At 46.1% G+C, this 27,398-nt stretch overlaps 2 protein-coding genes and 1 long non-coding RNA gene across 6 annotated transcripts; 1 reads left to right on the forward strand and 2 right to left on the reverse strand.

Annotated features, from left to right (window-relative positions):
- Positions 1 to 127: 127 nt before the first annotated feature.
- SUOX (sulfite oxidase) lies at positions 128 to 4,562 on the reverse strand. 3 transcript variants are annotated; one of them, XM_027592277.2, is made up of 4 exons: positions 4,331 to 4,562; positions 2,733 to 2,789; positions 2,285 to 2,462; positions 128 to 2,046 (listed from the first exon to the last, which is right to left on the reverse strand). In XM_027592277.2, exons 2-4 carry the CDS (start codon positions 2,777 to 2,779, stop codon positions 637 to 639), a joined length of 1,635 nt encoding a protein of 544 aa, XP_027448078.1. In that variant the 5' UTR covers positions 2,780 to 2,789; positions 4,331 to 4,562; the 3' UTR covers positions 128 to 636. The 3 variants fall into 3 exon arrangements, with proteins under 3 accessions (XP_027448078.1, XP_027448079.1, XP_035585019.1); XM_027592278.2 differs by lacking the exon at positions 4,331 to 4,562 and adding an exon at positions 3,961 to 4,297; XM_035729126.1 differs by lacking the exon at positions 4,331 to 4,562 and adding an exon at positions 3,860 to 3,883.
- A 9-nt stretch (positions 4,563 to 4,571) lies between these two features.
- On the forward strand, positions 4,572 to 13,056 carry LOC113921500. Its single transcript, XR_003519706.2, has 3 exons — positions 4,572 to 4,706; positions 5,608 to 5,657; positions 11,994 to 13,056. It is a non-coding gene; the product is annotated as an uncharacterized LOC113921500 (long non-coding RNA).
- RAB5B (RAB5B, member RAS oncogene family) lies at positions 6,351 to 26,178 on the reverse strand. 2 transcript variants are annotated; one of them, XM_027592279.2, is made up of 6 exons: positions 26,072 to 26,178; positions 11,633 to 11,895; positions 10,370 to 10,521; positions 9,979 to 10,101; positions 9,317 to 9,410; positions 6,351 to 8,987 (listed from the first exon to the last, which is right to left on the reverse strand). In XM_027592279.2, exons 2-6 carry the CDS (start codon positions 11,793 to 11,795, stop codon positions 8,872 to 8,874), a joined length of 648 nt encoding a protein of 215 aa, XP_027448080.1. In that variant the 5' UTR covers positions 11,796 to 11,895; positions 26,072 to 26,178; the 3' UTR covers positions 6,351 to 8,871. The 2 variants fall into 2 exon arrangements, with proteins under 2 accessions (XP_027448080.1, XP_027448081.1); XM_027592280.2 differs by lacking the exon at positions 26,072 to 26,178 and adding an exon at positions 24,874 to 25,161.
- Positions 26,179 to 27,398: the final 1,220 nt, after the last annotated feature.

A 27,398-nucleotide genomic window follows, 5' to 3' on the forward strand; every position in this document is an offset into this window, starting at 1 on the left:
CCAGCTTCCCTTCTCTCCTCCCACCTTGTTTTGGATTATCTCACTACATATTCCAGTACCAGCGCACCTCCCTCCTGCAACATGCTCACGCTCCAGCCTTAAGAAGTCCCAAAAGTCATAATCTTTTTTCAGAGTTGTATACTTAAACACTTTATTGATGTATTTAGAAAAGTGGAACCATAAAGGGGCAGGATTTCACCCCTCACAACTCTTGGCAACCCAGAAAGTCAGTAGAAAGTTGCACATACACTTTTCTTACACATATCCACACACATTCTCTGAACACTCCCAAGAAGAAAAGCAAAATAAAATGGTGATATACATTAGAAGTGGAGGTGGGGTAGGAAGAGAAGAGTGCTTGTCTACAGAATTTCCCCCCCTTCTAGCCCCCTGCTCCAGCAGCTCTCAACTCCTGGCACAACAGGAGTTATATAACATAGTGTCAAAGGAGAGTTGGTGCCTGCTTGGGATATGTGCAATGTGTGTATCTATGTGTGGTTTAGGAAGGCATAGTACAGGGTTGTCATCCAAGAAGTGATGATGAAAGGAAAGGTTTTTCTGTAAGGAGGGAAAAGGATGGGTATGGAAAGAGGTTGAGAAAATGATTCTGGGAGTAGGTAATTCCATTTCACCTTCTCATGGGGTGACACGGACGTGGACACGGTGCCAGGCATTGCTGAGCACACCTCGCAGGTTCCAGATTGGGGCCACCGTGTCTGGTTGCACATTGTAGCTGTCATCTACAGCTTTACAAACAATGTTCAATTCCTTTTTCCCAGCTGGCACAGGGGCTTGCAGCTGCCATAGCCTCCAGGCCCAGGCCTTTCGGGGGCGCTGTTCCTCTCCATCCAGTTCAGCCACCTGCCAGGTTAGGCCCCCATCCAGAGACACATCCACCCTGACCACAGCCCTCCCACCACCACTCCATGCATAGCCCTTGATAGTCACCTCCCCTGATTGTACCGTCTCCCCATCCTTGGGCTCTGTGATGGCCGACTGGACTGGAAGTTCCTGAATAGATGGAGCTGAGTCAAAATCTACTGTGTCCCAGTCCACAGATGGAGAGAAGCCTTTGTAATCCCGCCGCTGCCAGTGACTGTAACTTTCCTCTGGTTCCACACTCACTTTGCCCAGCCATTTGACATGGCGGGCACCCACCACACCAGGAACCACCACTCGCACAGGGAAGCCATGGTCACGAGGCAGAGGCTGCCCATTCATCTCATATGCCAACAGGACCTCAGCTTCAGGGTCCATGGCCCGAGCCAGAGGGATGGATGCTCCGTAGGCAGTCCCTGTGGGGTCTGAGTCCAGTCCCTCAAAGCACACGTGGGCCTCAGTTTCACAGAGTCGGTGACCAGCCTTGGCTAACACATCACAGAGGCGTGCCCCAGCCCAGCATGCAGTGCTAATGGCCCCTGTATTCCACGCCAGACCTTTTACTTCTTTGAACCGAGTCATCTCAGAGCGACGGTTGCCGGCGCACTGAAGAGTGACTGTGATCTCGTGCTTAGGGAACTGGTACAAGTCATCCAGGGATAGGAACAGTGACTGACACCCAGGTGGCCCTACTACATGCAGGCGATAGGTTTCTGGGTCCAGGTTAGGTACAGGCAGATGGTTCCGGGTGAAGAAGATAGGGTTAGGTGTGATATAGTTTTCTGTCAGCAGTTCAGGGGGGGGCTCTGCATTAAAGGGGCGCTGGCTATTGACCTTCAGGGCTGGGTGACGTATAGGATCATCAGCATAAGGGTCAGAGGTCTGCAAAGTGGAGGGTGCCTTGTCTTCAGGGCTCAGCTCCCCGACCTTGTACTGAGCCAGTAGCTCACGCACATGGGGCTGGTCATGAACAGCATAGAGGGCCCAGAAGGGCTCTAGAGGACCCCCTGCTGCTAGCATCAGCTTTGATGCCCCTCCTGGGTGTAGGTCCACAAATTCTGTAACATCAAACACCTCACAGCCCAGAGTCACCCAGATCCTAGTCTCAGGGCTGCTGTGAGATCTTACTTCCTCTCTCGTGTATATGTGTGGTGACTTCTCAGCAGCCTGCAGGCAGGGCAGGGGTAAGGCAAAAAGAAACATAAATAGTAAGAAGGAATCACTCTAGTTCACCCTGACCCAACCCATAAAGTCATGGCCACTGTGAAAGAGAGGTAGCAGACTCCATCTTTACTCTGCAGGAAGACAGTATCACCATGGACTGTGTGTTAATAGCCTGGGTTGGTTGGGGAGCTTAGTAGGGCCCCTCTGTTCTGACAGTGAAGTCCCTTCCTTCCCCACTTACCCTGCACCGGTGGTCATGATAGGCCAACACTGTACCAAGGCCTAGCAGAGTCCCCATGACTCTCCATCCCCTAGGGCTGGAGTTATCACCAGAGAAGGCAAGGCGGGGGCACTGGGGCTGAAGTGAATCATTTGTAGAGCAGGCCCGAATGCAGAGCCTTGAGGGGACTGACTGGAAGCTGAAAGAGAGAGAGGTCTTCTTAGTAGCACAGTTCCGATCATATGAAAGAGACAGTGAAGGCCTGGGGTTTACCAGGTTGGCCACTGGTTCCTTCAGTTAGGACTTTGTTTGTCCAGGGATGGGTGGGGCAAATGGGTGAGTTATGGTTTTCCCTTTCCTCCCCGGTAGTCACCATCTCAACTATCTTATCTGGTAGATAAAACAACATAAAGATACTGGGGGTGGGAAATAAGGGATAGGAGACGAGTTCTAGGATCTGATGGCCTACCTGCAGGCCTGTCGGAGATGTGAGATGACAGCCCTGTGCCGCAGCATTGTGGCAGACCTGTGGGAAAAAGATTCCAGGATCAAGATAGGGAGTTCTGGAAGGGGATGATATTAGGGCAACTTGAGGAAACCAGTGGAAGAAGGTAAACAAGGAGCTCCCCAGCAAATGAGGATACTTTTTCTGTGGTAATGAGGCCAAAGGATGGGGGAGAGAGAGAGAGAGAGAGAGAGAGAGAGAGAGAGAGAGAGAGAGAGTGTGTGTGTGTGTGTATGTGGGTGTGTGTGTCCAAATGGGTCCTTAGAGAAAACCTAAAGGACTTCAGAGAGACTGTGCTGACAGGACGGAAGGGAATGGGGCTGGAGGGAGGGGTTGGTCTTCTAGAACCACCTATCTCCCATCCTCTATTCTCTACTTTGTCCACTACAGAGAACAATGTTTGGGGCCAAGGGCCTAAAGGACAGAAGCCAAAATATCTACAGTCCAGTCTGCTGGTTTATTATTTCCAAAGTCAGCAGAGGACAACTGAGGGGCAGACTAACTTGGATAGGGAAAAAAAGGTGAAAAAGGTAGTGGTAGCCTAATGGGATGAACGAGCTCAGATTCTGGAGTCGAACTGTTTTGGGTTTGTGAAACCGGCCCGGCTACTAACCAGCCCCATTGCCTGGGCAAGATACCAAGCCTCTCAAAACTGTGTCTCATCTATGAAATGAGATCTACCTAGCAGAGTAGCTGTGAGGAGCAAACAAGTAATAACGTTGTCTTTGAAGGCCTTTCAGTCCCCTCCTTTCCTCTACCACCTTAGGGAAAAAGAAAATAGAACCCAGCTGGGAAGTGGACCCCAATCCAGGGTCCCCACCCCTACTTTGTCTATGCCATTCCTGTGAACTCAGCAAACTGGGAAGTAATGGCCACAGTGTCAGGGGATGGGCTAGGGAAGAAGTAATTTTTCCACTCTGCCCTGCAGCAGTTCCTTCCTCAGAGCACGGAGCAGATCACTGACCCCAGGAATGCCAAAATAGGGAAGAGTGAGAAAAGTCCCAATTGCTGGTGAAATGCTACAGAGGGGGGTGGGCAGGGAAACTGCAAGGGCGAGGGCAATAGGAGCAGGAGCAGAGTCTGCATTTTACCCCTGGGCCTTGAGATCCTTCCTCTCCGTCCCACCTGCCCTCGACGCCAGCAGCCTACTTATAATAACCAGGCTGGAGTGGTGCAAGCAGGGCTGACTTACAGGTGAACTTGGTCAGCCCAGGGTCCCCGGTTTGGGAGAAGCAACCTTCGGCTCCAAAACAGATGCCACACCCCTTGTGCGGGTAGTGGCCCCTCACTCCCCAGGGGCACTTTAGGTAGGAGGGTATATCCAGTCCCAGAGCACCAGCACCCAGTCCCCTGCCACTGCCCAGCTGCTGGCACAACAGCGTCTCGTAGCAGCGCACCGCGCCCCCAGGAGCAGCTGGGCAGCGGGACTGGAGGCGGTACTGGCAGTTTTTGTTCGAACCCACGGGGTTCGGAGCACTCCCAGGTCCCAAGGCCCCGGCCATCGCCCAGGTTACCGGCCCTTCCTCCACCTCTTCTCTCTCCCAGCCCCCCAACCCCCTTACCGGGTTCGGCGTCCGCTCTGCCGCTGGTTTACCCGCCCGGCTCCAGACGACGGCTGGCAAAGGGGCGGGGCCGGCACCGTGACGTTGGTCCAGAGTGAAGGACCACTTTCGCCTCAGCTCGTCCCCCAGCCATTGGCTGGCCGCGGGCCGCCTCCCAGCTGCTGTGCCCGCCTCCTGAGCCTGAGGCAGGCAGGGCGCCACGAGGGGAGCTCCGAGCTAAGGCTGGCTGTTTTGTTTCCATCCCCGCTCGACAAGGAATGGGACCCTCACTGTTGTCCGGAACTGGGCAATGGAAGGTGACGAGAACTCCAAAGGTTGGGCTGAAGGTGGGAAGTTTTGAGATGCCCCCACCCTGCCCCTACAGCTGAGACACAAGGTGCGTTCACTGAAGAGGCCTCGAAATCCATTCGTCTTTCTCCCGGCGGTGAGCTCCGCCTCTACCCTGTTTTTGACAAAAGTTTGTGTTGCAACTACAACAGCCTTGTTTGTCTTTTAGTGAAAACAAGGTCAAGCGCTCAATTCTCTTATATCCAACAATAAGAGCTGGAGTGAAGCCTAAATAGTGGTTCAAAGACTTTGAGTTCCCTTGGACTTGATTTTCTTACCAAATTATGGAACCAATAATATAGCTAGCCATTTTTTTCCTTAGTTAAGTCAATTAAAAAATCATTGGTCATAACGAGAGCAATAACATAACACCCCAAAGTAGGATTATAATCTCTCATAATCTCAGAGTAGAGAGCACAAAGACGACGTTTGCAATTACCCTTTATTGTTTGGTGCGGGACTGAAAACTTAGTTATTGGCTGGCTGTGAACCTGGGGCAAGCGTGTCCACACTGCCCCCTAGAGCTCAGAAGGTTGAACTACAACCTTTAAGTGAAGGTTTTCGTCTTTAATTTTGGAAGATCATTTCCTCTCCCTTTCTGCTCTAAAGTGAACTAGAGCTTTTGCCAGGAATCAAGGAGCCTTGGAGGGAGTACTAAGAGATAGAAGGAAAAGGGAATTGACAGGTAAAAGGTGATTTTGGCCTAGAGTTTTTGGAAATAGAACGACTTCCAACTCAGCTGTGTTCAATTAAATCTCTGGCGAGGTGTGATGCCCAACCTATCCTACCAGCCTTGAAAAACAGGCTCAGCCCAAGGTTACAGAGAAATCAGTTAGGGACTGTCTGAAGCCACAGGATAAGACTTCTCCCTAATAACAGTATCACCTTGTGTGCCCCACACATACTTTACATAATTAACCTTTAAACCTCAACTTTTTTTCATTTTACAGAAGAAACTGAGGCAGACAGCAGCTAAGTAACTTGATCAAGGCCACAGCAGGTAAGTTAGCAGATGGGACTGCAATGCCAGCTCTGTTTGACGTCAGTCCTCTTTCCTGTCCTTCCGCAACAATACCCAATCTTTCTCTGTATCATTCTCCCCTATCCACCTCCACTTAGACTGTGATGGACTGAAGGGCTTCACGTACAGTAGCAAACAACAGGAGATCTAGGAGAAATTTTCCTGTTGGGGTAGAAGCCACATGATCAATTAAAAACACAAATTTAATGATTTTTTTAACCTTCTTTAACATGGACCCCTCTGAGATACTAACAAGGCAATGCACCCTTTTGCTGGAGAAATGCACATAAACTTTTGCATAATACTTCAAAGGATTCACAAATACCACCTCTGCCTCCAGTCTCATCCGTTGCCTGCCCAGAGATCCATAGACACCCCTCTCCCCTGCCAATATATATTTCATTAAGAGGCCTAAAAAGGAAGCTAGGTCGGATTTGATGAGCTCTCTAGTGGCCCAGGAATAGGAGTTTAACAGCAATAAAGGGAATATTTTCCAAATTGGGCTATGTCATTATTCAAGAAAAGATTAAAGGGAATAAGGAGATACCAAGATGTAGGAGAGGGTGTATTTCTGATTCAATAAAACATTGGATGCCCTTTCTTCCAAATTTCTTGTATCAAATAGCAAAAAAAAAAAAGAAAAAGAAAAAAGAAAAAAAAGCAACACTCCAATACACTTTTCTTTTCTTTTTTTTTTTTTCCTTTTTTACTTACATTAAATACATCGGTAAATCAGCAGTCGCATTCTGTTACCACGATTGTTATGTTGGGAGAGGAAGAAAAGGGGAAAAAGGCAAATGCTTTCTTAGAAGAAAAAAAAAGGACACCCCCCCCAAAAAAAAAAAACTGATCAGAAAAAAAATGAAGAGCTGGGAAATAAAAAGTAAGATCCCCAAGCCCAAGAGAGCTCAAAGGAAAGCAGAAGAGCTGGTAGGAAATAGAAGGAAGGCAGCAGATAGGCCCAGAAGCTAAGGCCAATCCTGTTCCTGAGGGGGCTGGGGAGGGGAGAAGAAGCCTGGAGAAATGGTTTCCCAGCCCCAAGGCAATGAAACACTTCACTCCTGTTCCATGGGGAAAGATGCACAGAGACAAAACAAAACAAAACAAAACTTCATTTCTAAGGAATTTAGGAGAGCTATCCCAGTTCTTCCACTGTAAGGATGCACTGAGTGCTTTGGGAGGCTGGTGGGTGCTGGGAAAGGAAGGGGAACATGTGTGTGTGTTTCAGGGCCACGGGAACTAAGGCTGCCCCTGGAAAAGGAAGGGAAATGAGTCTTAAGTGGAAGAACCTAAGCTGGGTCCTTCAGAGTCTCAGCTCCAAGGATTTTTCAGCTGCTCTGGGACAGAAGGCAGTCTGTAAACCAAAGGGTAGAAAGGTTCCAATCCTAGGTCACTGTGACCTTTCCTATCTTACTTCCCCCAATTTTCCCAAAGCTCTGGGCTGGAACAAGGAGTTTAGAGTTCTCTCTTGCCTTGATGGCTTCCCAAAGACATCCTAAAACACCTGATGAAGGATGTGAAGAGTGGCCAGAGATTTAGAAAGGACCCATGTCCCCTGGTGATGTGAGACAGCTGTGATGGACCTTCAGTGCCAGTTGTCCCCTATCCACGGGAACAGGTGTTACAGTGTGAGGGGGCCACAAGTAGGCCTCTGTGGTATTAGCCCCTAGTGGTACGTGGATTAAACCACCGGCTGGGGGTGGGTATGAGGATAAGGATGGAGGGACTAAACTGAAGATACTAACAAAGGAGAAAAGATATAGGGCCTGATGGGAGGTGGAGGACAGAACAGACTATACAGTGGGAATAAAGATCATACCTATTTACAGGGAAGTAGAAAAGACATGGTAATGGGTGGATCATTGAACATGAACCTTAGGAAAGGACAGGAAACTCCTCCCTCTTGCCTGACCCCTCTTCACTCCCACACCATGGCCTAGGCTATCCTGAGCCTGCTCTCTAGTTGCTCAGTTAATCACCCAGGAAAGGCAAACCTATACTCGAGAGCTAGGTTGGCAAGAATACAGGTTAAGAATCAGAGTTGGAGGAAGCAAGCAGTGGAGACTGGGCTTGAGTAGCTGCCACTGGTCCTGTTCTCTACAGCCCCTCCCAAAACCTCATATATATACTACCTTGGGTTCCATTTAATTAAAAAGGTGAGAGGGCAGGTAAATCAATCAAAACCCCCCATAACACAAGTATCCCAAGTGAACTACCACCAATTAAAGTGCAAACTGCAGGGGAATATAGTGGCTGGGGCTGGGGCCATCTAAAGGCCAGAGGAGGGAAAAATGCATATGTATAAATCAGAGGATGGGTATCAGAAACTGGTCCCTCCTCTAATTAGATCACAGCAGAGCCAAAGATGCAGGCAACCAGTGAAGATTCTTTGGAGGACTCTGGGGTCCAGAGTCTCCCCCACTGTGGGGGAGGAGCTACCTAAGAGGCTGGGTGAGGGGGAAATTAGGCCTTGGAACAGTTCCACAGCCAAAGGTGACACTGCATCTCCACCTTCTCCACCTCTGCCCAGTTAGCTAACAACACAACTACCCAGTCCCCGAGAGCTTGCCTTCCCTTTCTCACCTCTACCTAGAAACACCCTCCACAAGGCCAACTCATGGAGACTGCAGTGTTTTCAAATATGAGAAACTCCAACCAAAAAAAAAAAAAAAAAAAAAAAAAGAGGACCTGTTTCCTTACTCCCTCCTGCTCTGAGCCTTAATGTGACTGAACTGGAAACCTCCTTCCTTAGTTCCTGGGTTCACCACCTTCTCCATCCTGGGGAGAGGAGGAAAAGGGGATCAAGAACAGGGATTGACCAAAAGCAGAAGGGGAAGGGGCAGGAGACAAAAAATGTTTTCTGAAAAAATGAGGAGGAGGAAGAGGAGGAAAGGTAAGTAGGTCACTGTCTTGCACCTATAATACAAAGTGAAGAAAGTTTGTTTTGGAAGGTAAGTCCTGGGGGATCTGACCCCCAAGCCCCACAGTAGGGGTAGGAGGCCAGTGGCAACAGCTGCCTGGTGTTGGTTGCTGAAGCGTTAAAAAGTGCCATGACGGAGCTGTCAGGAGGCAGCCCTTGGGAGCCAGGGCTCAGTGTGCTGTTACCGTAGGGGCTGTGTGCTGAGGGGTGGGGGTGGAGGTTATTTCTTAGCTCTCGTGCTAGCTCCATACTTGTTTGCTGCTAGCCACCCCCTCAGTTGCTACAACACTGGCTCTTGTTCTGCTGGGACTGCTCATGGAGATCCACGCCTCGGCTTCGGCCTGCTGCACCCCCCAGATTCTGGGGTTCACTCTTTGGCAACTTCTTAGCTAGAGATAAAAAGAGAAGGGAAAAAAGTATGGTCGATTTTACTCATCCCTCCAAAGGACTATGGGTAGGGGAGAGACGGGGAAGGGAGAAATCTGAGAGATTAAAAGAACGTTTTGAAGAGGGGAAGGTTCACTTGTAAACTACACTGAAGATGAGGGGGCTAAAGCCGCAGCCAAAGGACTGAGGTCATAATGGAAAGTTAAGATATTTCCATACCTAAAGTTTTCACAAGAGGAGACACTCCCCTCTACCTTTATGACTTGGGTTAGTGATCTTGTCTAGAGGCCAGGGAAAAAGACAGGAAGATCCCAGGCTGCTCTGACCTTACCTATTGCCAGGAAGAGATCGTTCACGTTCATAGCTGTCTTGGCTGAAGTCTCCATAAACAATAAGCTGTTGTCATCTGCATAGGCCTGGGCCTCCTGCAAGGGGTGGGTGTACCAGTACTCAGAATATAGGGTAGAACAAGTATTGCCTTTCCACTCCCACGTAGCACCAGAATTCCCATGTAGCACCAGAGCTAGGCAATATCCTAGGTTCCCTCCCTTTAACTGCCCCTCTGAGCCAGCTGGTCCTGGACTCATATTTTGGTGACAACTCCCTCAAGGATAACTCATGGTCTAGACAACTTAATCCAACAAGCAGGTGTCAGGAATCTTAATTATGAGGGAGAAGGTGAGTTGGTTGGGGGCTTTTTGAATAGTCCCTTACCTCAAATTCAACTGCTCCCTCTTTCCCATTTTCAGATCGGTACCCCCATAGCTGGTATTTCCCTACCCCTCTGCTCTGCAATTTTCTTCTGTCTCCTCTAAAATCTCCTGGCTGTCATTAGGGTCACAGTGTTGCTGTATTTAGCTTGGTGTGGAACTGGGGAATGAGATGATAAATGTCCTCAGATGAGGTTTTGAGAGGGCAGGTTTATGAAAGAAAAAAAAAAGGTCCCAAGCACAGAGGGAGTGTGTTACGGAGGGATTCTCTGGGCCATCTTACTTCATACTCCACCATGCGCTTATTGGCCAGGTCAGCTTTGTTCCCCGCCAGGGCAATAACGATGCTAGGACTGGCCTGTCGCTGTAGTTCCTTTACCCATGTCTTTGCTCGGGCGAAGGTTTCCTAGGAAAACATGAGAAGAGAGGAATTGGCCAGAATGACTGCCAATCCAGGTCCATCATCTTCAAAACCCAGTCTCAAAACTCACCTCTCCCAGGCAGGCTTCCCTCACTGAAACCACTTGTGTCTTTGTAATTCATTACCTCAGGCTTACCAGCACTTGGAAGTGTAATTTATATTCTTATTTTGCTATTTCAAGAACCAGCTTTCTCTTCCACCCCTAACTTAATTCCTCTAAATAAAAGCAAGAGAATTTTCTCAGCCCACTTACCTGATTAGTAATGTCATAAACCACAATGGCAGCTTGGGCACCTCTGTAGTACATGGGGGCCAAGCTATGGTATCGTTCCTGCCCAGCTGTGTCCCAGATCTCAAACTTGACCGTTGTGTCATCTAGACAAACAGACTGGGTGAGGAAGGCCGCTATGGATGAGAGAATGGAGGGGAAGAAGTTGTAAGTAGGAGGGTCAATGGGAAAATACCAGCCCCCTTCACAATATTTCCAATTTCTGTCTAAGACCAGTCACCACCCAGGTCATTGAGCTAAGGAAAAGGTTTTGCATTCCCCTCCTTATGTACAGGTCCTAGAAGGAGGATTAAGATTGCCCTTGGCTAAGTCCTTCCTGCCAGAAGTTCCTCTACCTAAGGAATGGGGGCACATAAACTATGAAGGTTAGGGAGAAGAACTGACACTTATACCAGTCATCTCTCTTCTAACCAAGACAGGGGAGTAAGAGATGATGACAGAAAATAAGCTTCAGGTAGAGGTCACATCAATAATTAATTAGAAGACTTATAGCCTGATGGCAAATCCCACCATTATCAGTATTATTTGGCTATTACTTTTTTATATAATCTTCTGCTGGTCCAAGAACACATTTCCAAGGTGACTAGTAAAAGCAGGGAAGGAGTAACATGGGAGTTCTCATAAAAGTTCTTTTACTGAACTAGGGCCCTATTTTGGGAGTAGCAGAAGGTAGAAGGTAGCAAAGGTGGGAAAGGCAGATGCCTTTTATCTTTTGTATTTAGTTCTAGCCTCTCTTTTACCAGGTATGTGCATCAGAATCATCTAAGGAGCTTTTCCCAACATACATGTCTATACCTCCACCAATCTCACTCTATTTCCAATACTAATCAGTAGATCTAGGGTAGGGCCCAAGCATGACAGGATGAAAATGCTCCCCAAGTGATTCTGAAATACATTTTTGATTATGAATCACTGCTCTAAACCAACCCTGCTCAAGATGACACTCAACTGAACTTCAAATGGATTAAGAAAAAAGTGGGATGAAGACAAACTGAGATTTAAAAAATTAGTGATTTTCTTGGTGTGCAATGGTCAACCTTTCTAATTTTCTTCTAGGAAGCAAGGAGACAAACATATACCTACTTTTTGTCATTATGGCAGTTTTTTTGTTTTACAAAGGATTTCCATTCCAAGGAGCTAAAAAGTCCAGCTCCACAGACAGGTACCTAGATCTCCCTTCAAAAGCCTCACTAAACATTGAACCTCTTCTTTCCCTGAGGTACTCACCTCCAATAGTGCTCTCTTGGTACTCATGGAACTGCCCTTTGACAAAACGTAATACCAGGCTAGACTTCCCCACTGCAGATTCACCCAGCAGGACCAATTTGAACTGGCATATTTTGCTGGCCTGGGGCTGCCCATTGGGCCTGGCTGTGCTTCTGCTAGTCATGGCTAGATTATCAGAATGGGAAAGGGTGGAGGGAGGGGGATGCCACAAAGCGGCAAAGGGGGGAAGGGGGAAGGGGAGGGGACTTCAGACTTCAACAGTCCTGCAAGAAAAAAAAAGTGGGTATAATTAAACACAGGGACATTGCAGCTGCAATCCATTTTAGAGAAAAGATAAATCTCTTCATTTCTTTGCTCCTAGGAAGACTTAATTAAAATCAGCCACCACAGCAGCAGCTCCTTCTGCCCGCGGGTCCTCTCCCCATGCTTTAATAAACCACCATTTTGCACCAAAGACATCTCAAGAATTCTCCCTTGGTCATCGGCTCCGGACTCCACCCCACTGAACTTCGCCTATATCCCAGAACCCCATCATATGGCACCCAAACATGGGGCTTTGAGTCTTACATCTGGACTCAGCTTCCATGGAAAATTGGACACCACTGGAAACATTGGTTATTTTACCAAGGCTTTGACTGGAATGTCATATTTGAGAGAGACATGCATAGACTCAGATGACCCAGCAGCTTTAAGGAACTGAGGTTGACTTTATGAAACCTGGAGCCATAAAACCCCTTGGAACTGTTGGCCTGATACCTTGCTTAGAGTTCCCAGCAGCCTCACCAGTGTCAAGACTTCTTCACCGCCATAACTTCCAGCTAACAGATGATCCTTTCCACTCAAGGAGGTTCATCGATGTTGACCGCGTTGGATTCAGCTGCCTCCCCCTTTTGTAACTCCCTTATACATTCCCCAGCTGACCAATATTGACCCATAGGTAGGGACATCTCTACGCCCCTGTTCAGCAGGAAGACATTACAGAGGATGAGACCTTCCACCTTCAACAACCTTAAAGATTTAAGAGTCAAATTGTTCAGGGGGGAATGATAAGGGAACAGAAGGCAAGCTGAGGACAAAGCAGAAGCTGACACCCCACAACCCACCCCCCTATGGGATATATATATGACATTCCTCAGGCACTTCTGGCTGCCCTAAAGGAAAAACTAACTTAGAGAGTTTCCCTCATTAACAAATGTCTTAGCAATCTACAAGAACAAAGCATTTGATACTATCATCAATAACCTAGCTTCCAGAAGGAAATGTAGATACAGTTAAAGACTTTATAACTTGCAGCCCATCAACAGATACTTGAAGTGGGCAGAGTGTAATGTTCCTGCAGGAAGTTCCCAACTATCTTCATGTGTAATGCCTGACTAGAGGGGTAAACAACCTTAACAATGGCAAGGCCTCCGGTATCCTGTGAGTCTTCTTTAGCATAGAAAGTTCTTTTGGAAACCTCCCTTTTTCCTTACCTCCGCCAACCCCATAGTATATTATCAGCCACCGCTCACAACCCCGGGGCAGCTGTTCTTTCTGCCCACGGGTCCTGTCCCCGTGCTTTAATAAACCACCATTTTGCACCAAAAAAATAAACAAGTAAAATAAAATAAAATAAAATAAAATCATCCACCATTAAAAGGTTATCCCACTGACAGCGTCCCAGGCAACTGACACTCAGTGGCAAGAATGGGGAACAGTAAGAATTGCATCTGGGGGCGCCTGGGCGGCTCAGTCGGTTAAGCATCTGCCTTTGGCTCAGGTCACAATCCCAGGGTGCTGGGATCAGGCCCTCTCTCTCTCTCTCAAATAAATATATATTAAAAAAAAAAAAGAATTGCATCTGAAGTGGAGTTTGCCCTACTACATAATCCTCAACTGCCAAGGGAGCTGAAATGGAGAGACTGAAAACTGTGTGAAATAAGTTTATTTCCCATTAATTCCCCACCAGGTCAATTTTTTTTTTAAAGATTTATTTATTTGAGAGAGAAAGAACATGAGTGGGAGGGGCAGAGGGACTCCCCACTGAGCCTGGAGCAGCACACAGGGTTCGATCCCACAACCCATGAGATCATGACCTGAGCTGAAACCAAAAGCCAGATGCTCACCCCAGGCCCCCCACCCCAGGTCTTCAAAAAAACAGCAAACCAATCAACTTTTGAGACATCCCCCACCCCTTTTCAGAGGGGGAGAGGGGCAGAGGGAGAGGGAAAGAGAATCTTAAGCAGGCTCCAAGCCTAGGACGGAGCCTGACAGAGGGCTCCATCTCCCAACCCTGAGATCATGACCTGAGCTGAAATCAAGAGTCAGATGCTTAACCGACTGAGCCACCCAGGCACCACCAAACCAATCAACTTTTAGTTGGCCTGAAGAACACCCAAATGCACCCACAGGTGCCCTAGATCCCCAGTATCCTGGTGCTGTCCTTCCCCCTGACCCCCATCTTTTTTCTAGCTTTCAAAATGAAAGATTTACTCTAGGGGTATGAGAGGAGTCACCCCTCCCTAAGGGCAGGGGTAGCTTCTGGTTCCGTATCCTTCATATATAACCAGTAGTCTTCTTGACATTTCTGAAACCCTAACCATGGTTTATTTGCCAGAAAATCTGTCCTTTCTCATTTCTGGTCAAAGGTGAGTAGAAAAATAGACCACAGACAACAGACCACATTCAGCATCCACTCTTTCACTTTGCTCCTGCCACCTCTCCAAGTGTGAGAATCTATCAAATCGAAGAATCAGTAGGCCTGACCTACTCTCAACTTGCAGCTGTCTTCCAGGTGCCTAGGGATTAGATAACTCTCCACACTAAATGGGCCTAACAGCTGTAGCCCTCCATATTAGAGGCAAAGAAAGAGGGTGTACCTTTTAAACACATGCAGGAGTCTCAAGAGGATGATGTGGGTTTTTTTTTTTTTAAGATTTTATTTATTTTAGAGAGACAGAGCGTGGGGGGTGGGGGACAGAGGGAAAGGGGGAGAGAGAATCCTAAGCAGACTCTGTGCTGAGTGCAGAGGTGGACACGGGGCTTGATCCCAGGACGCTGAAATCATGACCTGAGCCGAAATCAAGACTCAGACGCTTAATCGACTGAGTCACCCAGGCGCCCCATAGGGGTAAATTTTCAAGCAATAAACATCTGATGAAAATAAACTGAACTACCTATCTTTACCTTTCGAGAGGCTTGGAAAGCTGGTGGTGGAGGCAGAGACAGAGGCTGAGACTTTGAGAGTCTAATCATCCAAACCTGAATGTATTTCATCATTCTGACTCGGAGGGGAAAGGGACTATGAGATTCAAAGGAATTAGCATGATCAGAGCATGCAAAACCTCTGTCCAAAACCTAAGTATTACTTGGGTTGTACTTTGTTCAAATTAATCTTTTCTTTCTCCAAGGTTGATTCTAGTAACAATCTGTAATTCTAGTAAAGCTAGAAAAGACAGTAAAGACAGACAAGCAGAAAAATCATACAGGAGGCAGTGCAGAGGAACAAAGACTGTCCAATTCATTGGGTGTATTTTTACAGTTCTGCTTACTAGCTGTGAAGCTTTGGGCAAGTTACTGAATCTGTTTGTGCATTCATTTCATCTGTAAAATGGGATAATAGCCTTATGAGCACTTACTTCATAAAACTGATGTGAGAATTAAATTAATTTTTTTTTTAAAGACTTCATTTATTTATTTAACAGAGAGAGGCACGGCTAGAGAGGCAACACAAGCAGGGGTAGTGGGAGAGGGAGAAGCAGGCTTCCCGCCAAGCAGGGAGCCTGATGTAGGGCTTGATCCCAGGACCCTGGGATTATGACCTGAGCCGAAGGCAGACACTTAACGACTGAGCCACCCAGGTGCCCCAGTAACAGAAATAACTTAAAGTATTTGACAAGTGCTCAATGAATATTAAGCTACTAATCATTACTAATGACATCAAGAAAACTTCAGAGCCTTGCCTTCCACCTTTATAAAATGGAAAAACTGCCTACCTCATAGGGTAGCAATGAAGATTAAGGAAAAGATGTGTTTAGCATAGTGTTAAAAAATAAGTATTGCTATTTAGTGGCCCTGATTCACAGAAAAGATCAACTTAATATATTAAAGTATATCTCAATATTAATTTTAACTAATATATTCCTAAAAAGCAGGCTTGATAAGAAGTAGAGGAAAAAAACAGAAAAAACAAAAGTGTAAAGAGGAAGTTAATAGGGGAATGAGATAGAAGTGAGAACTCAGAAAAGTCCCAAAGTAGACTGGGTTAAGATAGAGGAATGTAAGAAATTACTCTGATTCTACTGGGTATTTTATATTCCTCAGGCCAGTGAGTCCTAAGATTCCAGATATACATAGGCTATTTTGTGATGAAGTTTTTGGTGATTTATGATGAAATGATAATAGAGACGATATAGCAAGTTTTTCATAAAGCTAAATTTATTCAAGAAAAAAAATTTTTTTTAAAGTAGGCTCCATACCCAGCATGGAGCCCAACACGGGGCTTGAACACACGACCCTGAGATCAACACCTGAGCTGAGATCAAGAGCTGGGCACTTAACCAACTGAGCCACCCATGTGCCCCTAAATTTATCCAATTTAAAAGAATATTCTTTATAACAAGATCTCTAAATTCTTTTTTTTAAAGATTTTATTTATTTATTTGTCCGAGAGACAGACAGTACAAGCAGGGGGAGCATCAGGCAGAGGGAGCAGCGTCCCTAACTTCTTACTTTCTTAGTATTAATTTCCTCTCAAAGGTAAATATATATATCATATGAAAAAACCTCTGAGACCTATTTTTAAAAAGTTGTAGAGGGGCACCTGGGTGGCTCAGTTGGTTAAGTGCCTGACTGTTGATTTCGGCTGGGTTCGTGATCTTGGGGTGGTGGGATCGAGCTCTGCGTTGGGCTCCCAACTCAGTGTGTAGCCTGCTTGAGATTCTCGCCCTCTCAAATAAACAAATCTTAAAAAAAAAAAGTTGTAGAACAAAACACATGGTTAGATCCTATTTCTGTACAACAAAATTCTGTATAGAAAACAGTATGGGAGGGGCACCTGGGTGGCTAAGTCGTTAAGCCTCTGCCTTTGGCTCAGGTCATGATCCCAGGGTCCTGGGATCAAGCCCCACATCGGGCTCCCTGCTCAGCAGGAAGCCTGCTTCTTCCTCTCCCACTCCCCCTGCTTGTGTGCCCTCTCTCGCTGTCATATAAATAAATAAAATCTTAAAAAGAAAGAAAGAAAGAAAGAAAACAGTATAGGAGGATACATACTCAACCTCTGAGGACAGTGGGATTGAGGGTGGTATGTGAAGGACTCAGATTTTTTTCATTCTATACAATTTTTTTTAAACAGGAAATATAAATTTTTAATTTTTTTAGGAAATATATTTAAAAGCTTTCTAGGGGTGCCTGGGTGGCTCAGTCGGTTGAACGTCTGCCTTCATCTCAGGTCATGATCCCAGGGTCCTGGGATCGAGCCCCACATCAGGCTCCCTGCTCAGCGGGGAGCCTGCTTCTCCCTCTCCCTCTGCAGCTCCTCCTGCTTGTGCTCTCTCTGTTAAATAAGTAAATAAAATCTTAAAAATAAAATAAAAGCTTTCTAAATAATTTTTAATGCTTTAAAAAATAATGGTGTTGATAGGCAGTAGTAAGCTTTCTAAACACCCGTATATGGGAAAGCAAAAACTCTCAAATTTAAATTAGCTGGTCCAGGGGTACCTGGGTAGCTCAGCTGGTTAAGCCTCTGCCTTTGGCTCAGTTTGTGGTCCCAGGGTCCTGGGATTGAGCCCCGTGTCAGGCTCCCTGTTCTGCAGGGGAGTCTGCTTCTCCCTCTGCCCCTCCCCCTGCTCGTTTTCTAATAAATAAATCAATCAATCTTAAAAAAAATAAATTAGGGACGCTTGGGTGGCTCAGTTGGTTAAGCACCTGCCTTCAGCTCAGGTCATGATCCGGGGGTCCTGGGATTGAGCCCCACATCAGGCTCCCTACTCAGCAGCTTGCTTCTCCCTCTCCCTCTCCCCACTGCTCCTGTTCTCTCTTGCTATCTCTCAAATAAATAAAATCTTTATTTTTTTTTAAAGATTTTATTATTTTTGTCAGAGAGACAGATAACATGAGCATGAGTGGGGAGGGGTAGAGGAAGAAGCAGACTTCCCACTGAGCAGGGAGCCCAACACAGGCCGGATCCCATGACCCCGAGATCATGACTTGAGCTGAAATCAAGAGTGGGAGGCTTAATCAACTAAGCCACCCAGGTGCCCCTTATTTAGGTTCTTAACCACCAGTCACAGTTCTTTAGCTCTTTTCATTCTCAAACTGTGGGACCAGATCCCAGGACCCTGAGATCACAACCTGAGCCGAAGGCAGACACTCAACCGACTGAGCCACTCAGGTGCCCTAAATGAAATCTTTAAAAAATAAATAAATTAGTTGGTCCACAAAATCCTAAATTCTGGGAACCAGTACTGCAAGAATCAGTTAATTAGGTTTTTTTTTTTTAGATTATTTATTTGAGAGAGAGCACTTGCGAGCAGAGGGGAGAGGCAGGGGGAGAGAGAGAATCTCAAGCAGACTCCCCACTGAGCGTGGAGCCCAAAACAGGCAGGATCCCACGACCCCAAGATCATGACCTGAGCTGCAATCGAGTTGGAGGCTTAACCAACTGAGCTACCCAGGTGCCCCTTAATTAGGTTCTTAACCATTAGTCACAGTTCTTTAGCTCTTTTCATTCTCAAACTGTGAGCTGTAAACCAACAGTGACCTTGAAATCACTTGGTGGATCATAATCAGCATATTTGGGGGAAAAAAAAGAAAAAAGAAATAGAATAAAAAATAACAAGTAAACTGCATATAAATCATTTTGTGAAAATGTTTCACTTTATGTACACACACTGAATTATGGTATGAAATGTTTTATTATGGGTCATGATAAAAAAGAAGTTTAAAAAACACTGCTTTGGAGAGGCCTGACAATGAAAGATGGGTTAATAAGAATGGGAGAAAGTCAAGTTTCTGTGCAGCCTATAGGCTATGGTTACTATTATAGCACTTCTAGATGAAATGAAGCTGAGGGCTGAATATAGCTCCTCAGGGGTCAGAGGATTCTCCAACCCTGCTACTAAAGTTATGACGCAATTATGAAAATGGAAAGCTAAACTATACTGGGGCAGTCCCATGTGGTGTCAGTAAGGGCTTTGGAATCAAGCAAGGTTGAGTTTTATTCTCTGCTTTGCCAGTTGTAACCCACTGTGATCTTAGACACTTAATTCCCTTTGCCTTTCTGAGCCCTAGCTTCCTTATCTGTAAAGATCTTTGGGGAGGGAGGGGAGTAGGAAAAAGTAGTAAAGAACAGAATTTTAATTCAATTACAAACTTCTGGGTACATTTAAGAAATTTCTTTCTCTTGGGGCACCTGGGTGGCTCAGTCGTTAAGTGTCTGCCTTCGGCTCAGGTCATGATCCCAGGGTCCTGGGATTGAGTCCCGCGTCGGGCTCCTTGCTCCTCGGGAAGCCTGCTTCTCCCTCTCCCACTCCCCTTGTGTTCCCTCTCATTGTGTCTCTGTCAAAAAAAAAATAAAATCCTAAAAAAAAAAATAAAAGAAATTCTTTCTCTTAGAGTTTCTCAGAATTTGTGAGGAATTATTTTTTAAAACATATTTATGTGGCACTTCATATACATTGTTTCATAACAAAAGATAGGCCATTGTAACGTTACACACTTTAGAAAACAGATGACACCATAGGAAAAAAAACTACAGATGATAAGCTGAGCAAGTTTCCTTTAGGTGATATATATATGCTATACTCTTTTTTTTTAATGTTTTATTTATTCATGAGAGTCAGAGAGAGAGAGAGAGAGAGGCAGAGGAAGAGGGAGAAGCAGGCTCCCCGCCTAGCAGGGAGCCCGATGCAGGGCTCGATCCCGGGACCCTGGGATCATGACCTGAGCTGAAGGCAGACGCTTAACCATCTGAGCCACGCAGGCGCCCCTATATGCTATACTCTTAATACACAACAGGAAAAGTTACTAGATTCTTTGACTTATTCACTCACATTTTCTTTCTTTTTTTTTTTTTTGAAGTAATCTCTACGTCCAAGGTGGGGCTTAGGCTCACAACCCCGAGATCAAGACTCACATGCTCTACCCACTGAATCAGCCACGCACCCCAATTATCTGCTCACATTTTCATCTATATCAAAGCATGTGATCCAAGGGGCAGAACACTAACCCTCAATGTTACTACTTTACAATAAGAAAACATGGGAGTTAGAATGGACTGAATTCTCATAGACAGACACATGGCTCTAGGCCTGGGAAAACAGTAGGGAGTAGGGGAAATGTGGAGATAGGAAACAGTCACAAACACATTCATGTTGCAAAACCTCTGTCACACACCCCCGCCCCCAACAATAAACTCAGCCAGAGCCCAGACACAATCAGCAAACTTTTTGCTACTAAGCAACCTTGGATCTCACAGATTAGGAACTACTGGGTTAGAAAAAACTACCTCCTGGGGTGCCTGGGTGGGTCAGTCATTAAGCGTCTGCCTTGGCTCAGGTCATGATCCCAGGGTCCAGGGATCGAGCCCCGCATCGGCATCGGGCTCCCTGCTCAGCAGGAAGCCTGCTTCTCCCTCTCCCACTCCCCCTGCTTGTGTTCCCTCTCTCGCTGTCTCTGTCAAATAAATAAATAAAATCTTAAAAAAAAGAAAAAACTACCTCCTACCCCAGTGTATCACCTCAATAATATGTCTTACCTTCCCTGTTCACAGTAATTGATGGGATGCCCATCACTGTGCCTTGATCTTTAATCTCAACATGCATATAAGGGTATCATGTTTTTTATGCAATAGCTAGGCTTTCAAAAGATCAGGGGTACAGAAGTGAAATATACATAAGATTCAAACGATTTGGGGCACCTGGGTGGCTCAGTTGGTTAAGCGGCTGCCTTCGGCTCAGGTCATGATCCCAGGGTCCTGGGATTGAGTCCCGCATCAGGCTCCCTGTCTGTTTCTCCCTCTCCCTCTCCCTGCCACTCCTCCTACTTGTGCTCGCTCTCTGTCAAATAAATAGTAAAACCTTAAAAAAAAATTCAAATGATTTCTAGTGGTGATTTTTTTTTTTTTTGCTAAGAGTTGACAATAGGCCAACGATCCATTCAAAGACAAAAAATAAGCCACAGCCACCCAGCCAAGTGGTGTGATTACCTTCAAACCTGAGGCAAAAAAGAAAAGGACAAGGAAGTTATTCTTCCCTTCAACCCTTTCAGTTTGGAAGAGGAAAAAAAATCAGATTTGACTTCCTTTCGATGTGCAGCTCTACAAAAAACATTTATCAAATGACCATTAACTAGGGAGGACTTAGGGATGGCCACAGCATCAGCCCACTGGGGAGGGGCAAGGTGGAGGATGAAGGGGCAAGTTCTTGAGTGTGGGCAGCACCCCAGCATCTCAGGAAAGTATAAATAGGAAAGGTTTCTTAGCTTGCTGATCCCAGCTAGAACAAGACTATTCTTCAGGCCCCCCTCTACATGATATCTTTGAGTCTCTATGTCAACCACATTATGAAGCCTTTAGAAGTCTATTACCTATTAAGAGAGACTAACTTCCAGATATATAGCCCCTGGAGTCTAGCCCATACCCAAATGTCAGCCCCATAAGATCAGTTTCCCAGTTAAGAGGCAGTCTAGAGGTCTAGTTCCGTCTCTGTATTTTACAGGTAAGGAAACTGAGGCACATATTAATCAACTTGCCAGTATTACCATACAGACAGCTATTACAAATAATGTTAATCAACTTGCCAGGTGTTCTCATACAGACAGCTAAATCTCCTTTTAGCAAGTACTCCTAATTTAATACACCACTATACCTCTTAAGGAAGCAGGAGATGCTAACTCTGAATTGAACTCTGGAAAGGACACCAGGGCAGAAAGAAGAGTTCAGACTGATTAGTTTCTGCCTCTATTCAGTTTAGATAAGTACTTCCTTGGGACTAAAAACAAGGTAGCTAGACCCAGGCCTTCCCTGAGAACTGGATTCCAGTTCCATAGTCTTTTAACATAACTTTCTCATTACTATGCATCTCTAGAAGGTCTTCACCAACCGTGCGAGGATGGTTGAAATGGAAATAACTTAATGGAAGATGATAGGGAAAGAGTGGTAACTTTTACAAGGGTCTGTGGACCTTGGGCCTAATCTAAGAGATTTACTGATTAGGGAAGACAGGGCAAAAGCCAGTACATACCTTCAACTCTCAACCCAAAATTACTAAAATTTCGAACTGAGAGTTCTACTACTTGGCTCAGCTCTTTCATTGTGTTGATCCAAGATTAACTAATGAGTCATGGTCTTAAATGAGAGTCCTTCCACTTCTCCCCACTCTCTCCCTTATATTTCCCCAAAAGGTAAAAAGCATGCTTATCTCTTATCAGCATGGTAGTACAAGTTCTTTATTATTGACCTAGAAAAGTTAGGAATGCCCTTCCTCACTTTGTCTGCCTAGTAAACTCCTAATTTATCTTTTAAGGCTAAGCTTAAATGTCACCTTCTCTGTAAAATTGCATAATTACCCTCTCACCCTAGCAGAATTCATCACTGCTTCCTCTGGGGTCTTGCAGTATTAAGATGGTATTTCTGTCACAGCACTTACTACATTATATAAGTTAATTGTGTGTGTCTGTTCTGCTGAACTATGAACTGCTCAAGAAGTGTGACTATTGGGGCGCCTGGGTGGCTCAGTTGGTTAAGCGACTGCCTTCGGCTCAGGTCGTGATCCTGGAGTCCTGGGATCGAGTCCCGCATCGGGCTCCCTGCTCGGCAGGGAGTCTGCCTCTCCGACCCTCTTCCCTCTCGTGCTCTCATTCTCTCTCTCAAATAAATAAAATCTTTAAAAAAAAAAAAAAAGAAGTGTGACTATTTTGTTTAATGTCATTTTGACTCACAATGCCTGGTCCCTAGTAGGTGTTCATTAAGTGCTCCCTAAATTAATTAATGCTAAAGCAGTCCTGCTTCCCTCCTTCATCTATTCCTCCCCTTCTATGTCATCTGGATAGCTTCTCACTCAGTTCCATTTGGGAATGTTTTTAATAGTCTTCAGAAAACCAATTCTCTCCCTGGCCTCTTTGTGATCTCCCTTGGATGGAGGGCCCCCTTGGGACCCAGCCCACAAAGTACTGTTGCAACTCACATGGGCTAACTGCTTTTCCTGTCACCCGTTACTATGCTCAGATGGCCTAATCATACCCGATATGCAGCCCTCCCACCCTAACACTGAAGCAACTGTGGCTTAAAGTTCCCTGAGTTTTCAGTTAATGTTAATTGTTCAAAAACTTTGGGACATTATCTCTATTCCTGAACTTGAGAAACACAAGTTAAAAAAAAAACCCAAATCATCAGAGCTAGAGGACATTCTGAAAAGGTACCCACTGCCCCTAAACCACAGCCACAATCTGGCCCAGAAATCTGCATACACTTTGCTCACCTGGTTGGCACCTTACTCAGCTCAGTTACTGTTCAATGACTAAATCTTTCCTACAACACTCTTGGGAAGTGGGAGCGTATTGTGTAGGGTTTTAAGGTATCCTTCCTCCTAGAGGGCTGTTGCATTTCCTTATTTTAAGTTCATCGTCTAACACTTTGGTTACTTTCCAATCTGAAATGCTTTAGGATTAGGGAGCAGTCTATACACTTGCTTCTCCTACCCTATGCCTCCTCAGAAGTCAAATTCGTATCAATGCATACAAACAAGCAAACTATAGAAAAGCAATCCTTGCTCCGGGGAAAACTAAGAGTTACAAGTATAACTTGTAATCAAGTATGACTTGAAGAATAAGGGGAAAGCACTCTTCTCCAAATATAGTTTTTAACTCTAGATCTGTGTCAGATTGTTTCTTGAAGGTAGACTTTGATTAAGAGGAAGGTCGAGGGACACCTGGGTGGCTCAGTGGGTTAAATGTCTTACTCTTGATCTCAGCTCAGGTCTTGATCTCAGGGTCGTGAGTTCAACCCTGCTGGGCGTGGAGCCTACTTAAAAAAAATTTAAAAAAAATAGGAGGGTGGAAAAGCAAAAAAAAAAGTATAGAAGAAAGGGACAGGTATACCAGCAGGATGTAGAAAATGGCAAAGCCTATAGAAACACACACACACACACACACACACACACACAATTTTCTCTAGGACTGGCTTTGAAGAAGGAAAATAAAAACTCCTTGGGGTACATAATCAAAGTTTCTGGGGGCACTGTACAAAGGCTGGGCACACTAGAGCCTTCTAAAGCCAGTAAGGACAAATTCAATTAATAAGGTAGTAGAATGAAATGTCCCAACTGTACTGAGGTTTTAGAGGAAACAATTTCAAATCCAGAGAAACTTGAGAGTTTTCTCACATCACTACAGAAAGACAGATACAGAGGCCCTTTAGGAGAATCATCATCATCTTTTAGGTTAATGAAAGGACAGTCATATAATCTGAACATGCACAGACCATGAACCAGAAGACAGAGGTCTCAAATTCCTCACTTTAGCAAAGATCCAATAATTCTCCTAAACAAATGATTCACCTAATGTTCCTTTCCTGCTCATAAGAGAGAAAAAAGTACTGGCCATCTATTTGGGCATTTCCTAGGATACCCAGTGCACAACTGGGGGCAGGGGGCACTGTGTGTGTGTTTTAAGGATAACCTAGAGTACACCTATTTGTCTGATTTTGATAGAAGGAAGACAAAATGAGCGTGAAAGGAGCACAATAAATAACAGAGTATCATTCCAGAAGGGAAAACTGGAAAGAATGCGAGGCCAGAGTTTGGTGAGAACATGAAAACAGAATTGCCTTTGGTGGCACATCCCCAAAGCAAAGTGAGATTAGTCTGATCTGCTGTCTCTAGTCTCTGACCTTTTTGGACAAATGAGAGAGGAATATATGGGAAGATTTACACTTTGTACACTTCTGTACATCCTGAGTATTTTAAAATATGTACATATTACTTTTGTAATTCAGAGGAAATGTAGTTATAAAATACATTTGTGTAAAAGGAGGAAGTATAATAAGGGAAAATCCAATAAACTCCAATCTATGGGGGACTAAAGAAGTCAGCAGACCATTAAAAATATATGGGGGAGGGCAGACTCCTGTGTTTTAGTAATCCATCTTCTTTTTCTCTACTCACCCCCTTCCTCAAATGCCTCACTGTTGAGGCATTTGACCCAACTTTCTAATAGCCCAGAAACCTGGCCTCGTGAAGTAGACAAAGAACAGGGGTGATGCCAACCTTCTGGAATGGAATTTCTCACTCTTCCTCAAATCCGTTCCTCAGTGATATCACCTCTTATTTCCAGGCTTGGTTCCACCTAACCATTACCTGCCTGGAAAATACCCAAGTGTAAGTCCCACAAAGTTTCACCAACTATGGTCAGAAGATCTTGTGGCTGGGGATCTCTAAGCCCCTTTCAAGTGCGGATAATAAAATCACTGATCCCCTGCTTCTAGATCAGAGATACAGTATCCACCATAGACCAGATTATTAAGCGAGAAAGAAACAAACACACCCCAAATCCAACTTCTTAGCTCTTTCACAGGACTGCACCCTAACCCAGCTGAGACTGGTAACAAGAAACAGATACTGCACCCTAAACCAGTTCAGGCCAAGGGAAAGAGTCTGGAACAGCGAACAGCCACAGAATTTTTTTTTTTTTAACTTTTGTCTTCATTAGCTACCCCGGGAGTACCCAAAAACTTCAGGTTACCACATCTCGATACGAAGAGGAACAAAAGAGTGGGTCCTCCAAGACCCAGATCCTCCGACCCACCCTTGAGCATTCCCAGAAGCTCCCATAACTGATACCAGGCCCTGGGGCCACTTCTCCAACTAGTCTTCTAGATTAGTAAAGCTTTCGTCTTTTGCCTCCGTTCTCCCTCAATGAACCCAAATCCCTCTCGGCTCAACTCAGGGGCACCCTAGTTATTTTTATAATAGTCACTTTCCCTGAAGAGAATGCCCCTTACCCAACTAGGAAGCCTTCTCAGGCCCTTCCAATTGGTCATTTCGAGACCCCCAACCGGGTTACCCTCGCAGACCGGGCGTCAGGTTTGACCCCTCCTCACCTCCCGGCAAATGGGCTTACCTCACCCATGGCCCCAGCCCTTTCCCCCAGCTCCTCCCTCTTCAGCGCTGTTCAGTATGAGGCCTGCCTCTGCCCTCACACAGCCCGGGGCCTCCCGCGCTGGCCCCTGGCCCGCCAACAGAACCCGGCCGCCTCCAGGCCTCACCAACTTCGGGCTCCCAGCCCGCCCGACCCCCTCCTCAGCGCCCCCATTAGGCCTGCCGGGGTCCGGCCCCCTGCTCCCCTCTCCAGTGGGCCACTCTGACCCCTCGCTGAGGCCCAGACCCGCCTCTGCTCTCAGGCCAGGCTGCTCTCCTCTCCCGGGCGCCTCCGCCCCTGCCCTTGTAGGCTCCATCAGCCCGGTACCTGGGGCTCCGTCTCCCCCGTCGGGCCCAAGCCTGTGTCGAACAGACAAACAGCTGCAGCTCAACCAAACCCTCCTGCCCCTCCTCCTCCTCTCGTCCTGGGGCGGGGGCCCCAGCCAATAGCACGATTACCCGCCTACCATCAAGGGTGGGCGATGTGCGCACTAATCCGCCAATCCTCTGGAGAAAGGCGGGCCTCTTCCGGCGCTCTCACCAACGAGTACGAGCGAGGGACTGGACAGGCGGGGCCCCAGACCAATATAGAGAGGGGAAACTCTGAAGATGGACGAGGAGAGGAGCCATTAAAGAGCGAGCTTTCTGAAGCGGAGGGCGGTGCACTGCTGATAGGCGTACATGTCAACCAATAATATCTCGACACCCTCATGACCCCGCCTTCTGACTCATAAACATCTAATCAGGTGAGTGATGGAGGCGGGTCAAAGTGAAGCTTTAACCAGTACTGGGAAGATTCGAAACTTGAATGGCAGGCAAGGCGGGGTTGAAAGAAGCCTTAGGAAGGCGGCTGCTGACCTTCGCCCCTCCCCCTGGATTTGGCGGGGGCTGACCCTCGGGCCCTGCCCTCTATGACAAATTGGCGGCGGAAAGAGAAACATCTCACCTGAGGACCCGGAGCCTGGGAATTTAAGTGGCACTCTCGTCGATGCGGCCTCCTTTTTGTGGGGCCCCAGAGGACAGGAATTTTTGGGGTGGCCGACGCCGGCGGTCTGAGATGTTTTTTGGTGGGGCTGAGACCGAGGCAACTCCAAGAAGTGGTAGCTTGGGGAGACTTTAACCCCTTCCATAATTTGTCATACAGACAATTGATATATTCTGAGTCGTATATAAATGTGATTAAAATATCTTTAGAAAACTGTGATGTGCAACAAAAAGGAAAAACGACGAGCTTACTGGGAAATTAAGTGTCAAGGCGAATTCCCATGGAGCCCACGTCCAACCACTTTGCTGTTCCTAAGTCCCTCCTAAGTCTCTGAAATTCTGGAACTGCCACCTTGTATGTATATGTATGTGGGGTGTGTGGGTGTGTGTGTGCGCGCAGGGGATGATTCAGGTTTGTGGGGAAAGTGAAGTAGGTTTCCATTTCTCTGACAGTAAAATGGGGGCAACAATTCTCATTTTGCCCACTTTGGGCACTATCCCAATTGCATAAAAGAGGCCGAATTGGGGTGAGGTGGGTAGCCCTGCACAGAGAGATTAGGAAAAAAGGGGAGCTCTGAAACCAACTATCACATATTCTCTCTCTCACGTCATTCTTTCAGTAAATATATAAGTAAAGGAGGAAAGAGATGAACTATAAAACTAGGAACTTT

The sequence above is a fragment of the Zalophus californianus genome, chromosome 9 (assembly GCF_009762305.2).
Source record: "Zalophus californianus isolate mZalCal1 chromosome 9, mZalCal1.pri.v2, whole genome shotgun sequence".
In the NCBI taxonomy this organism is placed as follows: domain Eukaryota; kingdom Metazoa; phylum Chordata; class Mammalia; order Carnivora; family Otariidae; genus Zalophus; species Zalophus californianus.

Coding starts and splice junctions, on each gene's coding strand:
- RAB5B (XM_027592279.2), bottom strand. CDS start 11,795: ATGACTAGCAGAAGCACAGCCAGGCCCAATGGGCAGCCCCAGGCCAGC. Junction 10,522..11,632: donor CCAAGAGAGCACTATTGGAG/GTGAGTACCTCA, acceptor TCTCATCCATAG/CGGCCTTCCTCACCCAGTCT. Junction 8,988..9,316: donor CGATCTCTTCCTGGCAATAG/GTAAGGTCAGAG, acceptor TTTTATCTCTAG/CTAAGAAGTTGCCAAAGAGT.
- SUOX (XM_027592277.2), bottom strand. CDS start 2,779: ATGCTGCGGCACAGGGCTGTCATCTCACATCTCCGACAGGCCTGCAG. Junction 2,463..2,732: donor CATCTCCGACAGGCCTGCAG/GTAGGCCATCAG, acceptor TCTCTCTTTCAG/CTTCCAGTCAGTCCCCTCAA. Junction 2,047..2,284: donor ATCATGACCACCGGTGCAGG/GTAAGTGGGGAA, acceptor CCCTGCCTGCAG/GCTGCTGAGAAGTCACCACA.